At 37.4% G+C, this 17,630-nt stretch overlaps 1 protein-coding gene across 2 annotated transcripts in view; it reads left to right on the top strand.

The window, feature by feature from the left end:
• Positions 1-101: 101 nt before the first annotated feature.
• The window catches only part of LOC137992171 (protein cycle-like), a 17,984-nt gene continuing 455 nt past the window's right edge, over positions 102-17,630 (top strand). Inside the window, exons 1-17 of one of the 2 annotated variants that reach the window (XM_068837316.1) lie at positions 102-475; positions 556-631; positions 769-819; positions 1,250-1,285; positions 1,923-2,086; positions 2,925-2,995; positions 3,128-3,220; positions 3,711-3,828; positions 6,556-6,585; positions 6,684-6,838; positions 8,290-8,480; positions 8,651-8,757; positions 10,009-10,162; positions 11,709-11,935; positions 13,771-13,814; positions 15,233-15,410; positions 15,645-17,630. The exon at positions 15,645-17,630 is cut by the window's right edge and continues 455 nt beyond it. In XM_068837316.1, the coding sequence (XP_068693417.1) occupies positions 454-475; positions 556-631; positions 769-819; positions 1,250-1,285; positions 1,923-2,086; positions 2,925-2,995; positions 3,128-3,220; positions 3,711-3,828; positions 6,556-6,585; positions 6,684-6,838; positions 8,290-8,480; positions 8,651-8,757; positions 10,009-10,162; positions 11,709-11,935; positions 13,771-13,814; positions 15,233-15,410; positions 15,645-16,168 (2,241 nt within the window). In that variant the 5' untranslated portion in view covers positions 102-453 and the 3' untranslated portion in view covers positions 16,169-17,630. The remainder of the gene's footprint in view (positions 476-555; positions 632-768; positions 820-1,249; positions 1,286-1,922; positions 2,087-2,924; positions 2,996-3,127; positions 3,221-3,710; positions 3,829-6,555; positions 6,586-6,683; positions 6,839-8,289; positions 8,481-8,650; positions 8,758-10,008; positions 10,163-11,708; positions 11,936-13,770; positions 13,815-15,232; positions 15,411-15,644) is intronic. The other variant, XM_068837317.1, reaches the window with a different exon arrangement.

The following is a 17,630-nucleotide window of genomic DNA, read 5'->3' as shown; positions in this document are numbered from 1 at the left end:
TAGGCTGTTAAAACAAAGGGATGTCACAATGAATAAAGAAGTTACAAGATTCGTTTTGATTGGTTTAGTGGTGCCGAGTTACGAACCAGACTCTGGCGCCCATATATTGATTGTCTCCTCCGTTACTGCGTTGCAGGGAACGAATTGTACGAAAACTCTCAGATTGCGTCGTGTTTTTTTATTGAGAACTGCCCTCCTTGAGCGTTATTTGCGTGTCGCTAAATTTTCGGGTCTTCCGCTAAAGCGTCACATCGCACTTCATTCGGATCAAGCTGTTGTGGAAAGTTTGCAAGAGAGTCGATTGACTGTGATGCCGCCATTGTAGACATACATATCTCTCATTTCAGTGTCTCCTCTGTTCATTGCTTCTGGACATGATCGCATTTGCTGAATGAGTGCCTGTGATTAAGAGCATACAAGCTGGATTCTTTAGACGACTTCGATGCGTCCAAAATGGACGACTTCAACGAAGACGGTGGGTACCAGTGCTCGAAATCCTGGAAAATATGGCGTTATTTACGTAGATAGAGATTAATTTGCCTGTTTGTTGTTTAGATGATGGAATCCCCGACAAGTCTTCTCACGGCAGGCTCAGGAAGAGGAAAGCTAACCAGACTTTCATGATCAAAGAGTATGTTGAATCTCCAGTTGCCAGCTTAATTGTTGTGATTAGAAAACTGAATTTTTGCCTCGCCTTGCATTCTGCTTGATGGAATAGCTACAGTTTGTTTTCCTGTTGATTTGACCTCGATTTGTTGTACTGTACAGGGAAGACTCAGACGATGATGATATTGAAAAGGGAGACAACAAAATTCCCAGGTAATGTAAGCTTAAGCTTTAATTCAAATTTCCCTGATTCTTCACGACGGGCAATTTTTATGGATTTAGTTTATTGGTAAATCGTAAGCTGTATTAAATTTAATGACGCCAAAAAAAATTGTCACAAGATTTGAGCTTACATTCCAGTTCCTTTATTAAAGGTTAAAGTTTGCAATATAATAAACATAAATACATTTCTGTGATGGATTCGTTTCCGAAAGATAAATATTCTTTGTGCGAATTAATGGCAATCAAATCTTGTTTTGAAAAATTGTATGACTCTTCCGTCATTATCGTAGCTGTGGTGTGAACAGTAATGTCCAAACTGAAATAATTTCGTTTAGCAATCGCAAATGCTCGTGTCTCAATTTCCCGTGTGTGTTGGACATTTTTAATAAATGAAGAAAATTAATAGCATTTTTTTTTTTAGAACATCGGATGAAAATAATAAGGAGAAATTTGCCAGGTAAGTTGGACAATTTACATGTAGCTTATTTTGTAATTGAACTCTTTCATTCATATTTACGTTATGTTTTTCATACTAGAAGCGTAAGGTGCTAAAGCTGGGCTAGTTCATGTTATTTTTATAGTTTTGGAGATGGGCCGGAGACAGTGATTTTCCTAATGACCAGTGTCACATACATGTACATATATCAAACAACTGAAAACACTTCTGAGGGTCTGTGCCGGCCAGCTGGTAGTTTTCGAGAAACAAAATGGTTTTGTTGTCTTTTCAGGCTTCATTGTAGTTTGATTATCTTGTACAGCTACCTTGTTGGGTGCAACATGTCACTGAAAGACAATCGTAAAATTGTTTGATTAACTTTGTGATTTTGAATGACAACCTTATTTTTTAATCAAAGCTCATGGGTTGCCATGCCATTGAGCTTTTGCCTCTCGATGTATAATTTGTTCTTTATAGTATGTGTTCCAACTCCCTAGTTGTGTTTGTAGGAGCGAAAGGATTTACTCTAAGTAAACAAACACAAAGTGTGTGGTTGCTCTCTCACTGTCAGTGTGCCCATGCAAAATTTGTGCATGGGTCTTTTGTTTAAATGTACATGTTGTGTAGCTGAACCGTGTTTGCTGTTGTCTATTTACAGGGAAAATCACAGTGAGATTGAGAGAAGGAGAAGAAATAAAATGAATGCTTACATAAATGAGTTATCTGACATGGTACCATCTTGCAATGGCTTAGCACGCAAACCAGATAAACTCACAGTGCTGCGGATGGCTGTCAATTATATGAAATCATTGAGAGGGCCTGGTAGGTAGTCACTGGCATTTTTCCATTTCTCTGTCTGTTGGGGGCAGGTCTGTCTTGAGACATGTATTTCAACAGAATTTACCAACTCAACACAGGGCTTGAAATTAACTTTTTTGTTCAGGCACCAGCTGGCGACTAATGGAAAAAATTTGGTCGCCAGATCATAATTTTTGGTTGCCAAGGTATTTCATTTATGTCTTACGTGAGAAAAGGATTTTAAATGTTACTTTGCATGCAAGGAAAGTCATAATAATTAAATAGTAAAAAAAAAAACAACAACAACGACAAAGACCTCTAAAGCTACTGTTGTTTTTGGCTTTGTCTTTTGTTTGGTGATGGTGTTCTTTAAGGTTATTTGAAATGGAGCGAAGCGCAGTCCGTGTTTTCCATAGCAAGGAAAACATAGTTCTTTATTCTCCTACACCTTGCGTAAATAGCAACTTACCTTTATTACGAGTAAACACGATACTACAATTGCTCGGCCTAGGCCCACACACAACCACAGTGCTCGTACCAGTCTCCGACCGGGATAAAATAAAAGGAGCGACTCGTATACAGTTTCATTAGCCTCTTGAATCAGAGGAACTAGGTTTCTTAACCTACTTTTCTACCGATATTTATTTCCATTTATTAATCACCATTTCCAGTCAATTTTGCAGGTGTTTGCTTTCTAACAGGGGGGACAAGTTCTCCAACCCACTTTACGTTAAGGGTACAGGTTGTTTTTTGAAAGTTCCATACCACAGCCTTGTTTTGCAGCAAGATCAAAACTAAATGTTGTGATACTCAATCAAAAGGGAATGTATCCTGATTGCATGTTTCTCGTTGCTCACCACAGGCCAAGCTCCTGACGTTTCTCACAAACCATCATTTTTGTCTGATCAAGAGCTCAAGCATCTTATCTTAGAGGTACAAATAACTGTTGCAAATGATAAAGTTTTGTGGATCAATTAGGGAGTGGCTTCAAGACTTCACAAACTTTTTGTGACTAAAGCTTGTACTTGTTGATCTTGACAGGTTTTGCTGTTTTAATCTTTCTAGGCTGCTGATGGTTTTCTGTTTGTGGTGAATTGTAGCACTGGGCTTGTGGTATATGTTTCAGACTCGATAACTCCTGTCCTTAATCAACCTCAGGTATGCATTTGTCGCATAGTTTCTTGGCCTTTTTTTGCCTGTGTGGATGCCTTTGCCTTTAAATGCAGGCAACATACCAGAGTGGGTATGGATACAGATATAAAATGAGTAGTGGTCAATTGAGTGTTAGTTTATTTAATTATTGATTTGTTTATTTGTGCTTAGCAAACTTAGAAGGAGTTGTTGAACCTATCCTTAAATGTTTTGTGGCACTGTGCGATCTGTAAACGTGATAAGAAGTAATGGCCTTTCAAATTGTTTCAATGTGTTTCCTTGTGTATTTAAACCATTTCCATCATAACCAAATTATTATTTTAGGGGCTACTTAATCTTATTTTTCCAAAGTGGGATGACTTCTTTTAGCTGTTTATATGAATGAAAACAAACAAAAACTTTGCTCTTGGATTCGCTATCAATAAGAGGAGTTAACTACTTTGTTTATTCTCTGAACTGTTTCAAACCCTACCCATTTCTCTACGTGTATCTGCAGAGTGCATGGATAAATCAAGAGATATTTGACTTGGTTCATCCCGAGGACACTGATAAAATACGAGACCAACTTTCACCTACTGAATCGCCAGATGCAGGGAGAGTGCTTGATCTGAAAAGTGAGTTAGTTTTGAACTGCCACTCATAGGCAGTGTTATCATTATTGAGAGAATTTTTCATCAGCCCCTTTCATGGTGTTTTCAAGAAGAAATCCACTTTTACATAAGGCAAATAATCTTGATCATGAAGCCTGAAGACTAGTGTTGATCAATTCTGATACCAGTGAAACTTTTTTGTAAGTTATGTATGTTGTAATTAAATGTTTCCTTGGTTAAAATGTTTTCAAACGTGTAGGAAAGTAAAAAACAAACTAGTCTGAAAAATCTTTAACCAAGGAAAAATTTTAGCTACTCCATCCTAAGCAGGAACAGTCAAACATGTAAAGAAAACTGTGTTACAGAAGTGTTATCCAAGAGTTGGACGTAATTACACTGTATGTATGCAAGGCTGCTTGATTTAAAAGGATTATATACAAAAATGTGAGACTTTTGTTGTGGACAAAGTTATCCAGTGTCAGTCAGTCAAAAGCTTAAAGACTCTCTGTCGAACAGAATGCTTTGCGTTCATTTGTTTATGTTTTTATTCTGCTTGATGTAGCTGTTGTAGGTCATTTTGTTCCTTAGGTTAAACTGCAATCGAACTACTAAGGTCATTTTGTTTCAATCTAGGTCAACTTGTTTCAACCTGGGTCATTAGACCTTTTCACAGTTTCTGACGCCATCTTGGTTGGGGAGCAAACTTAGCTTAAATTACAGTATGGGATTTTGGCTGAATTCAAACCTCTGTAACTCAGCTGCAGAAAGGCAGATTTCAAAAATTTTTTAAATATTTTTAGTCATTTTATTAATATCATTCACTCAATGGAAAATTAGATCATTGCACAAGGCACAACATCTGAAAAATGCATGTTAGAAATCTCCTTATGTCTCTTCAAATTTTGTTTACGGTCGTTATAGCTTGATTCTGATTGTCATACTTCATGAAAATAATCTCCACAGAAGTACTTTTTGAGAGGTATTCTCGCTATTCGCAATCGTCAGACCTTACTATCAAAACCAGTAGAGTGGTAAAACTGCCGTTGGAAATTTGAATCCGAAGCGGTTCGATTCTAAACACGTAAGCGCTTTACATGAACCATGTGACAACTTTTTTATGTCATAGACCTTATTCATAAATGGCGGCCAATTTATAATTCTTTTGTCGAAGTGCAAATTAGCCTACCAAGCCTCGATACCATACAGTGAACTGAAAAGAATTCTTGCTCTAAAATGAGGCTTGGTAGGCTAATTTGCACATGGACAAAAGAATTATAAATGTGACCGCCATTTATGAATAAGGTCTATGTGACAACTTCTTTTGCGGATCACATGATAAGTTTTTTTGGAGCCCCCATTTAAAAATTCTAACGGCAGATTTACCACTCTAGTGATTGTGATAGTAAAGGATTTATGATGATTTGAAGTTGTCAAAATTTCCATACATTCACTGTAATTTAACCGTCTTTGACCCCAACAAACATGGCGTCAAAACCCGTGGAAAAGGTCTATCTGGGGTGGGTACAAAACACAGGTCACAGGTCATTGTTTTACCAATACAGAAACAAGTCTAACTGTTTACAAAAGATTAATGCTACATGTAACATTAGGCTTAAAAACGTTTCTTAGGTCTAAGGTTAGTTTTAATGAATGTTTAGGATACCTTCTGTATTGGTAAAACAATGACCTCTGTTTTGTACCTGTCCTAACTTGAACTAGGTTGAAACAAAATGACTAGTTTGGTTGAAAATTAATTAGTGACAATTTGTGTCCTTGCCTACAAGTGAATGGAAGAGAAGTTGGTTTGAAGAATAGAAATGTTTATTTCCAATAAATAAAGCAAAGCACTGCTCTAACACTAATCAAATGTAATCAGGTTTTTTCACCCAACGCCAGCCCTCTTCGCGACATTGATTCAAATATAAAACCTAATGATAAAGACTGTACATTTATTGTCTTCGACTCTTTGGTTTTGTTAAAAAGAAATACTATTATTTTGTTTGATATTGTACAAGATGTGTGACAAATCAGTTGTTCATAAAGAATCTGGTGCAACTGTTGCAATCGAGTCACATACACAAACAGCTTGCTCATTTTGGTTGATACTAGAAAGGGTTGTCACCCTGACATAAGACAAAATCATTTCAGCCAGAGATTGTCTGATAGAAGATCAAGATTTCCAGAACAACTTCCAAAAATATTAAAGAGAAAAAAGTTCAAACAGAGAGGAGAACAAATGTAGCTTGCTCACACAAACAATGACTTCAGCAAATTAAACTTAACTATACAGTGATCCCCAACTGACTACTGTGGCTAAGGTTTTTCAGGACTGCATTCAGATATATCTGCAAGTTGCCATCGTCACGTTATCACGGTCCAAATGCTCAGTTAGCAACTGGTGTTTTTCACCGTTGGCATGGCAAACATTCGGCCCATATGTTATGAAGTCAACAAAACTACCGATTAGCAATAAAATATGCACATTCAAGGCAAAAGGAATTATGACACTATTAATATAATACTAATCCAGCATTAAATTGCGATGGATTCAATACAAGATAGAGACATGCAAAGTTTAATGGAGGTTTTGTGGACCACGAAACCTGAGCTGAGATGCTCTATGCATGCTGTTCAACAGAGAGTCTTTAAGTGAACAAAATAATTTTCTGTTTGAGAACAACATTAACTGATAACACCCTTACAACTTACTGTATCTTTGCAATTAAAATATTCTTATTTCCTTTCTTAAAGCTGGCAGTGTCAAAAAGGACAGCCACGGAGGTACTGTCATTGTTTAGTCAATCTCTGAAATTTCACTTTGTGTAAAATTCCTCTTTGTTATGAAAAAGAAATAACATGTACATTTTTTTGCTCTTTAGCATTGTCGAGGATGTACTCTAGTTCAAGAAGAAACTTTATCTGTCGTATGAGATGTGGACAAGAGGAAAGTGATGGTTTATCAAGAGGGAAGGGCAATCGCTTAAAGCATTTAGATGAGGAGTATGCTATTGTCCACTGCACTGGTTACATCAAGGTACTAACTGATTAATAATTAACAATTATTCCATGAGCACGTGTTGGACATAAGGTAGTGAATAGACAACGAGGCGCATGGCGAGCGAAATCGAAAAAACTTGAGGAGAGCTGATGCGATGTTGTGTTAAGACCTTGTGGTCAGACAGATGCAGGCTCATCACCCTCCAAGCTATTTAGAGACATAGGTCTTTTTCTGAGATTATATATATATATATATATATATATATATACTTCACAAAGGATACAAAACGTATTGTTTTACTCTTCATTTGCGTTGCTTTCTTAAATTATCTACTAATTTCAAAGTTCAGCTACTGGTCGTCATTATTCCATTCAACAAAAACTTTCTTGTTCATCACAAAATGTTATCAATTTTATTTGGCCACTTGTGCCAAATGCAACTTGCAATATGTAGGCTCCACCTCGACTGAATTTAAAGTAAGATTTCGTAACCACAAGTGGAACATGCTGAAGAACAAAAGAACTTGTGAATAGCCAATCCACTTTAATAACTCTGAACATGAAATTTCACAAATCAATTTCATCATTATCGAACAAATTAGGTCTTTTGAAAATTCTTTACATCTTGAACAATTGTTACTCATTAGGGAGGCCTATTGGACTGCGCACTTATTTACCCTTAACCTCATGGTCTTAATAAAAGGCAGGAATTTAGATCGAAACGCTGCATTAATTACTACAATTGAGTAGTTGTGAGTTGACATTTTCCCAATATGATGCATTTTTATTGATATGTCACCTATAGTTCTTTATTTGTTTTTGATTGTTAAATCCATGTCACCTTGTAGCTTAGACCTTTGTTATAGTTCTTTATTTGTCTTTGATTGTCAAATCCATGTCAACTCGTAGCTTTGACCTTTGTTTTGTTAGGTTTCCTTAATTTCAATGTTTCTGCTCTGTATATATAAGCCTCTGTTTTTGTGATTTGCACTCATTGTAAATAGTTTTTTAGTTTTTAACTTTTAAGCTGAAGAAGGCCGAACGGCCGAAACGTCTTATTAAACCCCGTCCAGAACAGTCAAGAGTTTGTCTCTTTGTCGCTTTTTCTTACGTACACTTAAACATATATATATATATATGTACATACATGTATGTTACTTGTTTTTCCATGCAGAAAGTCATTCAAAACTGGGATGCAATAACCAGTTTATGGTGCCATCCATCATAGAGATAAACCTCAGCCTTGGGACAAATTATTATGAATGCAAATTTTGTAACTTGTGCAACCTACTATTGGAAGTGAAACCTTTAGTAAAAAGTGCAAAACATGTGTTTTATGTTGCTGAAATTCAACCTTTGAGAGTTTTAATATTTTAAGGCTAGTGGCACTTTACAAACTGTGAGCCCTCAAAGTAGCGTCCTTTATATGCCTATGTACTTTCTAGTGTATTGGAGCTCTGCAACTCAAACATTTCTCGTTGTTCACAGACCTTTGGGAATAACTCAGCTGTTTGTGGTGCAGGTGACACAGACACAAATGAGACAAGCTGTTTAGTAACTATTGGGAAACTTCAGCCTACAAGTGTTCCCCAGAGCAATGATTTAGTTGACTCTCCTCCGGTCACCGAGTTTATTTCCAGGCATAGCCTTGATGGCAAGTTCACGTTTGTGGATCAGAGGTAATTTACCTGTCATATAGACCTTGTTAATTAACTCTCTTGGTGAACACTTCTGTATCAAACGTCTTGAAGACTGCCCCTACCTCCATTCCTTTTACATTAAAAAAAGAGACCCTAAACGACTTCCCAGTTTTACAATGTCAAACTTGTTGTGATTTCTTGCCTTTCAGAGTAACAGACGTGTTAGGTTACAAGCCTCAAGAACTTCTGAATGAAGTGTGTTTTGATTTCTTTCATCATGATGACTTGGAACATATGATGGAGAGTTATCAGCAGGGTTTGTTTTTTACTTTTTAGGCTGGGAAGATTGGTGGGTTTGGGGTTATTAAAGTAGCAATCATCTTCACAATCGTTTCTGGTTTAGAGCGGTTTTCAATTGACTGTTGTGAAACAAATACCTTATTACATGAAATTTTTGCGACATGTTAATTTCGCGATTTTGAGGTTCGCATATTTCGCGACACCTTAATTTCGCGATTTTGTGAAAATTTGAGTGAGACACACTCAAGGAGCCAGAATGTCCTTAAATTTCACAATTTTTTTTAAATTGCGAAATTCGCAAAATTAACGTGTCGCGAAAATTTCATGTAATAAGGTATCAAAGTAATTCCTTCAATCAATTACAGCAGGTGTAAACATCTCAATGAACCAATCCAAATCTGTAACTTCCATGTAAGTTGCTCAAAGCATGGAAAAAATCGCACTTGCAAGTCGCGATTGGTTTTGGTTGATATTACTTTCAACAGTCCTTTGAAAACTGCTCTAATATATGTAAATTTATAAGTACAAATTTTAGCCTGACCTAACCCTAGCCTATTAACCCTCTTTCTATCCACCAAACAATTATTTTTCTGTCTCTTTTGTACTTATTGCAACCATCTAGTCTTTCTTTCAATCAAATACTTAATTATCATGAACCTTGGCTTCCTGAGGTTTCCTCACCACTTGCTATTTTTAGTGTAGTCCATAGTTGAACTTAAAGTTGTGATTTGTAAAAAGCTGTACTTGATGTAGAATTTTTTATAACTTATTTGTAATTTATGTACAAATCTTTCCTCAGTCTAAATCAGTGATAGTAGTGGTAAATAAATAAATAAACCAAAACTTAATTTTATTTTTCTCATTTATCCCAGCTGTATCTTTATTTTATAAATCTCTTTTGTCACTAAAAGTTCACCTTCTGGCAATGGTTTGGTCCATGTGCAAAGAATGAAGGAGAATGTTTGATTGACGTAAAAAATTACTTTGCTGAATGTTTTTTTGTACTGGTGACATGATGTTATGAAGGGGTTTAAGCTCAAGGCGAGATTCTACCACTACGACAATTTGCTTTTAGGTGACCTGAAACAGGTGTTTGGTGTTTTTTTGGTATACGTAATATTTGATGGTTTGTTTTTGGACCTGAAAATGCCATCATTTGATTCCCTTATAACCAAATTGGTCAAAAGAAAGGGCAAAATGGAAGAGGTTTTTTTCGTTGTTGTTGTGCTAACCACCTTTATGTTTTTGCCTTTTTTTTCCATTTTAGTCATGAAACTCAAAGGTCAAACCTTGTCTGTGAGGTACAGATTCCGTGCTAAGGATGGGAGCTTTGTGTGGCTCAGAACAAGCTGTCACAGCTTTCAGAATCCATACACTGATGAAGCTGAGTACATTGTTTGCTCCAACTGTGTGGTTCAAAGGTTTGTGGTTTCTGTTGCATTTGGGAAAAGCATGTTCCAGACAGGTTACCAGGTCTGTCATGTCTATATTTGGTCAAAGAAGGGCCCAGTGACCATTATGTTGAAAGTTAGGGTTGAGGGGGACTATACAGTCACACAGAAGGATTATTCAAGGTGATGCATTGATCAACAAAATCACATGGACTAGAATGATAATATTTTTGTTATTTGTCCATGACCTTATTCATTAATTAACTCCCTAGCAACTCTAACTACAAATTTTTAGCATTAAAGGGGGACTTTGAGTGCTCTGAATTACTAAGGATGATTGCTTAGTTGAGGAGAGCTCCTTGTTTCCAATGTGTTCAGGGGAGTCAGGTCAAGAAGAATTTTGTTCATTGTCAGCAAAAAAAAAAAAACCGTTATTGTCTGACAGAAAACTTACTCCAAAAACTACTCACACTAACGAGAACTCTCAAATTGTACATGCAACCTCTCAGTCTTATATATCATCTATTACTACAGATGCTTATTCTATAAATAAGGACATTCCAGAAGCTCATATGAGATTGATTCGCACCTTTTAGTTTTCAATAAAAGAAACTTCATACGAGCTTCCTCCTTGCAAAATGAGTGGTACTGTCTTTGGATTTTGGAAATGAGACGAAATGTCTGCAGGCATCCTGATACTTCACTAGGTTTTTGACTCTTGCAAAATCCTATGGTTCACAATCACAACACACTATATCAAGTGCATTTTTGAAACCTTGAGAAAACATCTGTACACTTGATGCTTGTTTATCCTGTTCATGTGCTGTATATCTTAACTTGTTTAACATGCATGTTTAGGAAGCTTCAAATAGGTCTCCGTCAGCACTAGTTTGCTAGGATTGAAATGGCATATCATACAGTACCGATTCAGGATAAACAAACAATGAAGAGGCAAAAGTAACGTGCAATTCACATGTATACACTTTTTTTTACACATCTAAAATTGCTTATCATATACCGTATGCATTTGTCCCTTTGTTTTTAATAACCATAATTTTGCTTTTCCTGCATTGTTTATGTGGACAAAAGAATAAATTGCATAACTGCAGACAAGTCGAAAATTTACATACAGAACGTTTGTTTATTATCACTCTCAAACACTTTGATGTAAATTTCTATGTTAAAAAGCTTTTTATGCACCATTTGTCAATAGCTTATTTCTCTCTTAATGATGTTTTTGGCTTTAAAATAAATAACCAGCCAAAAGACCTGCTGACCAGAAAACACACGAATTATATTCACTTGCATCACAGACGATTGAGAGTAAACAAAGACAAGATGACAAAAGACAAGAGGAGATCTCTTAAATACTAATGAACCTTTTTGCGTATGTGTTGACACGCGTCCTTGTTTTTTCAGATATGTTTAGACGTTTTTCATACATGTATCCAGGTTTTTGTGTATATCTTGGTTCACTTATCTCAGAGCTCCACTGTAAAAGGTCATGCAAAGTCTCAAAAGTCACGAACAGTCTCTAACACTGTATAGAAAAGAAAGCTTTCTTTTCTTATTGCAGTAATGGTAACATGCAACAGCCTATCACCCTCAGCTTGTCAAGCCCTACAATAAATTCCTCTCACAGTGGACCTTTAACAAGCAGTTCAGACTATTCAGACATTTCGCCGCACCCAGACATGACAAGTCCTGATTCTGCAGTGTCACTCTACCAGAGACGTCCTCAGATGCCTCCAGCAAGGGAAGATGCCATTTGTCACTACACCCCTGGGGGACCAGTTCCCCAAGGTAAGACAATGGCTGGAGTTGATTTAAAGTTGTTCCAGATTACATTAAATGTCTGGTGCAAAGTCTTAGAAATATGAATTGAATAGTGGACCTTCTTAAAAGGGCTGTACACGTACCTCAGAATTTTTGTCGTGGGGCAGAGATAAAGACAGGCTCCAATTTCACAGTTTTGTTGTTGTCGTTTTCTGTTTTTCTAGGGGTGTAGCCTTTTACCTCCTTCCCCCAATTTACCTGCCTGTTACAGGCTTACTTATTAATTTTGGGGGCCAGAGAAGGGTTAAATAATAATAAAATTGAGAATCTTCTTTTTTTGTGATGTCACTGTCACTGTCACACTGTCACACAAGTATATGCTTCCAGTCCGCTGGGGGTAAATTGATCATTGTAAAGCACCTTTGAGATGTTAGTGATAAGGGCGCTATATAAATGCACCACTTTACTTTACTTTACATGTACTTTACAAGTTAAATGTGGTATTTATGATAGATAAAGGGAGTCAGGGTGGCTTAGAGGTTATCTATCCAGCCTCCCACCATTGCGAGCCGGGGTTCAGCTCTGGCCCCAGCCAGCATGTGGGCTGAAGTTCAGTCAATCTCAACCTAACTCGAGGGTTTTTCTCCGGGTGCTCCGGTTTTCCTCCCTCATCAAAATCAACTCACAGCCAATTAACATCTAGCTGTGGTGCTGTGCTCAGACATCAACGTGGACTGTATAGCGGCAGCCAGAGGCGCCTTTGTATGCTCTCAGCCCAATATTGTGAGCTGCGCCCTGCGCAATTCAGTCTTCGATACTGCAAGTAAAGGGTGATCATCACTGCCAATTATTATTATTATTATATTATTATGTCTTGGACATACGAGTCTACTAACAAGTCATTTATAGGCACTTGTCCTTGGTTGTTCGGTTACTCTGACCTATCTACCTCATTCCCTACACTGATATTAACATCTAGTATTTACATCTTGTTAGATGTTTTGGTGTGTAGTATCGCTGAGTATTTTTAAGAGTTGTGCTGTATTTTAATGCAACTGCTGGGGCAAGTCAAAGAACAAACTAGTAGAAATACTCAGCAGGAAGTGAAACAACTGAGAACGTGTGAAAGATTTGTGCGTGACAAGCACCAGGCAAATGTCAGAACATGAACTAGTCAAACCAGTTCTTTCCTGTACAATAACTAACAATTATTCTCCTAAGGCGAGGTGAATATCGGCTTGTCTCTGTTCTTATTCACTGATGTTCACCAAGCCTGAGGTGTATTGTTTTAGTACAAATTTTTACATAGGTGATGAAAGATACTGTATGTGTTTTCTTTAAAACAACTTATTTCTTCGTCCGTCACCTTGCCAAAACAGCCTACAGCCATTTTGAAAAAAAAAAGGGTAATTATTGCATAATAATCACCTCAAGTGAAACTAATCAGCCCAGAGAATTTTCAGTTATATACTATTATGGAATAGTTGTACTTGTTTCATGCATTTTCTGTACAATAACCAATGCAGTCAGATAATAAGTCCTATTTCCATATTTGTCTCTACAATCTGACGGCGTTTCTAAAACGAGGGTAAGGGTAAGACCGAGGGTAAGGGTAAAGATATGAATACAAAAAGTATCCTAAACATGCATAAAAGCTAACCTTAGGCCTAATTAGGCCTAAACAAAAGTTTAAGGTTAACTTTTATGCATTTTTAGGATACTTTCTGTATTCGTATCCTTACCCTTACCCTCACTGTTGGTCTTACCCTTACCCTCGTTTTAGAAACGCCGTGCAATCTGATTTTGTTGCTGCAGCATAACATTGAAATAATTTTATTAATAATTCTGTTTGTTTCTTTCAGTGTCTTCACAAATGGGAGAGGGAGGATTGGATGCTCTTTCAAAGGTACACGTATGTTTGTTGTGGTTCAAAAATTTTCTTGGTTTAAAAATTTTCAAACCAGTTCAATTTTGATTTTTCTTTGTCTAATATTCATTATCATGACCTGAAATGACAGAAAATCAAAATTGAACTTGTTTAAAACATTTTTAACCAGAAAAATTATTGAGCCACAACATTTGCACTTCCCTTTCGGTGGAGGTGTGAAAATAAGCACCTCCAAATACAATATTATTGAAAGGAATCATGGTGTGGTGGAATTCAAGCGTTTTGGGTTAATGACTAATCTAGCATTGTTTTGGGAGTTCTTCTTGTGGCTCCATAAGCCCAAAAATGAAGGTGTGCTCTTTCCAGTACAAAGGCTAACTTTTTGTTTAGGTGGTTTACGACAGTTTTCTGAAGAAAAAGATCAATATTTTGATATCTGTAAGAATAAAGCACCAGGATGTCTCTGAAGTGTTAATCACTTCAATGGATGTAAAATCTAATTTTACCTAACAAATAAATGCAAATCAGGGGAAAATATTAAAGAGAGTGACCGAGCTCTTGGAGGGGGGACTGGAAACTAGACATTTCAAAGACCTTTTTCTAAAAAACTGGCTGTAGGACCCCACCTTAAAATTTCTGGATTTCCTAAGCAAGAAAAAAATAATCATGTATAGAACTGTCCGACAGATTTTTCAAAAATGGCAAAAACCGATTTTTGTCTATTTTGGTAATAAGTGAAAAACGTTTGATAGATCTTTCTAAAAAAATGTTCAATTGTTTCGTCTTCATATTGTTTACTAATTCCCAAAATTTTAACCCTGGTCATACAGCTAGGTTTTGAGAAAAAATGCCTTTGAAATGTCTAGTTTCCTGGCCCCCCCACAGGAGCTTGGTCACTATATTTAGCAATTTCCCCTGATTTTAATTTATTAGTGAGGGGTAAAATTACATTTTACATCCATTGCAGTGACCAACACTTCAGAAGAGACACACTATTGCTTTAATTTCACAGATTTTAAAATCTTGTTCTTTTTCTTTGGAAAACTGTAAAAATCCACCTTAATAGACTTTCTGTAAGTGACTTGTTTTTGTGCTTGTTTGTAAATAGCTTTAGTTAATTTTTCCATTGGGCGGACACCCAAGAGAATGTGTTATCGGCTTGCAGGAAGTAAGGTGTCGACAAGTGGACTGTGAAAGACTTCTTCAAAGAACTGTGCATTAAGTGTTGCAAAAAATTATTGTTATTGTAGATCCTCTTCTGGTAGGTTTTTAAGGGAAATTGCTTTGGTTGTCCCTGTTTTGATTCATTCTTTTTGGCCGTTACACTGATTGATGTCATCTTTCATGAGGAAAGCAGTTTTAGTGCAAGCTGATCTAGTTGGCCACTTTAGGGTCTTGATTTCCCATGCAGCAACAATGACACGTTTTTCTTTTAGGCCAGCGAACTTAAGGACAAGAGAGGAAATGCCTCACCCAGCACTACAGTCACTCAAATAGTGCAAAAATCAGATGCATCACTTGTAAGTCCCGTTGCACCTGGAAGTGGTGCTCCAACTCCACAGAGGCTTGGAACTGGAATGATACAGCAACAGCACAGCATGGACCAAAGCAGTGGTAAGAATATTGAATGTTCTTTTGATTTATCAGTGCCCCCTCCCCCCCTCCCCCCTCCCCCCCCCCTTCCCATGTGGTCGTGTTCGTGAATCTTGGGCACAAGTGGTCCTTGGAAGGCTACATAATCAACCTACATTGTCAGCACATTACATCAAATCATTGGTTTATAGCAAGATTGTTAGTCTTACACGTTTTACTGTAATGGTCACAAAAACCTCTTCTTTTGTCTTGCAGTAGACCTGGACAGCCAAGAATTTTCAGCGGGACAAGCAGGTAGTCTTTTGGCTGCGCTGGTGCAAAGGCGAAATGCAATGATGTCTGCTGCAGCCGCACAGACCCAGTCTTCCCAAGGAGGATACAGTCTGATAAACGGAGGTATGCCGTCAATGATGCGGCCCAGTATGGTGGCACAACGACCTGTCGCGCCCATGTCACCAATGGCCTTGTTGAGGAATCAGATGCCACGTACAATGGGTGACATGAACTCTGGTGGTGGAGTAATGGGTTATGGCAGTGCTACAACCACTCGAAATGGTCAGCCAGGCAACAGCAATGTGGTGGACACAAACCAGGGCATGAGTCCACAAGACATGATGACTGCATCATGGCAGCACCAAATGAAGCCTCAGTCTACCGCAACACTCACATCACAATTGGAGTCCGCTGGATCCCCTGGAATGTATAGTGGTTTGCGGCCGTCAATGGGTTCGTCCAATAGCCGAGGGGCAGCCCAGGGATTTTCTAGTTATTACCAGTAGCAAAGGCTGATGGACTTTTTTAGCAAGTAGTGTTCAGTACAGAATACGTACTGTAAGTGGACCTTTGTTCACTCAGAGTTATCTGGATGGCTGTTCGCGATCCTGACACTGGTGGCCAACTGCCATGTGCATGGTGATGGAAATGTATATGTACCGAACATTTCTGGTGCATACTTTTGGTGCCCTCTAGTTTCCTCTTTGGAATCCTGATAACATTATGACATTAATTATTAAACAGCTTTCTGAAGTAAAGTTTGCAAATACTAAGAGTGACCTGTAGTTACCGGTAGTTTGAGTTTGATTCTGTGGTTTGTAGCTTTCATCATGTGTCTTCGACATCTGTTCTCCATGTTTGCGACAAGAGCTTACACAGTTTTAATTGGTGTTAGGTTTTCAGCTGGTAGGTGTTGAGAAACATTTCAAGTTGTTGTGCTGTAAGTACATGTACAGCAAGAGGAAAAAATGTGTGTGCCTTAATAATAATAGTTTAGTTAGATTTTCTATCATGTTACTGAAAACTGAAGGATTTGCATTTTACTTTTAATCTGCCATATTCAATTTGACTTGGACTGTGACTTCTGGGTAACAGTTGCAAATCTACCGTAATTATTACTGGAATTGACTCAGTGAACCCATTAATTTTAGTTTCATGAGAAACCCCTTTTCATAAATTTCTTAAGTATTGAAAAGGCATATTGCAGAAAGGATGGAAACTTGCCAGAGTGACAGAATCTTTTTTTTTCTACCTCTGCTTGTGATACGCAGTTACTGGTGAAAACCTTAACTGGTTTAATTTGGTAGTTTTCTACACCATGCACAGTCATGAAAAATAACTTGTTAATTTTTTAAAGTAATTACGTTTTCAACACTCCAGAAGTGTGTATCTATTAAAAACACAACAGTATTACAAAAATTGGTTGCAAGAATCTAAAACTGTGATCTCTAAGCGGGGGTGGATCTAGGGGAGAGTGCAGGGGGTGTGCATTTCCCCCCTCCCTTGAGAAGACCTGTAGCTTTCCAGTACAACTGTTATTCTGCAAAAAAATGTCACCAGTCAGCTACCCTATTCCTTAGTTGTGCACCTAGTCCTAACAAGAATCCTGGATCCACCCCTGCTAAGGTACATACATGTATAGCATCGCACTTTCGTACATGTAGACTGTCGTGTTAGAGGCTGGCAAAGCTTTTCTGAGCTTCAAATTGGATAATAATTATTATGTCAACAGAAAGAACAAGAATAAGTTAAAAAGGTGATCACACATTTGGGATCTTTGCTACGACTAAGTGTAACAACTCAGTTTGCTTATCGGTACTTTAGTTCTTCTTAGGAACCTCAGGGGAACAACTTTTAAGAACATAAATGTACTTGCTCACAGTAACAGGACATTTTTTATCATTATTATGGGCTAAACCAAACCTTTTTGACATACAGCTACTCTTATCTCACAGGAGAACAAGGCTT

This window comes from Montipora foliosa, chromosome 2 (assembly GCF_036669935.1).
Source record: "Montipora foliosa isolate CH-2021 chromosome 2, ASM3666993v2, whole genome shotgun sequence".
Taxonomy (NCBI): Eukaryota; Metazoa; Cnidaria; class Anthozoa; order Scleractinia; family Acroporidae; genus Montipora; species Montipora foliosa.
Note: the sequence above shows the minus strand (reverse complement) of the source record. Positions and strands in the feature narration are given on the sequence as shown.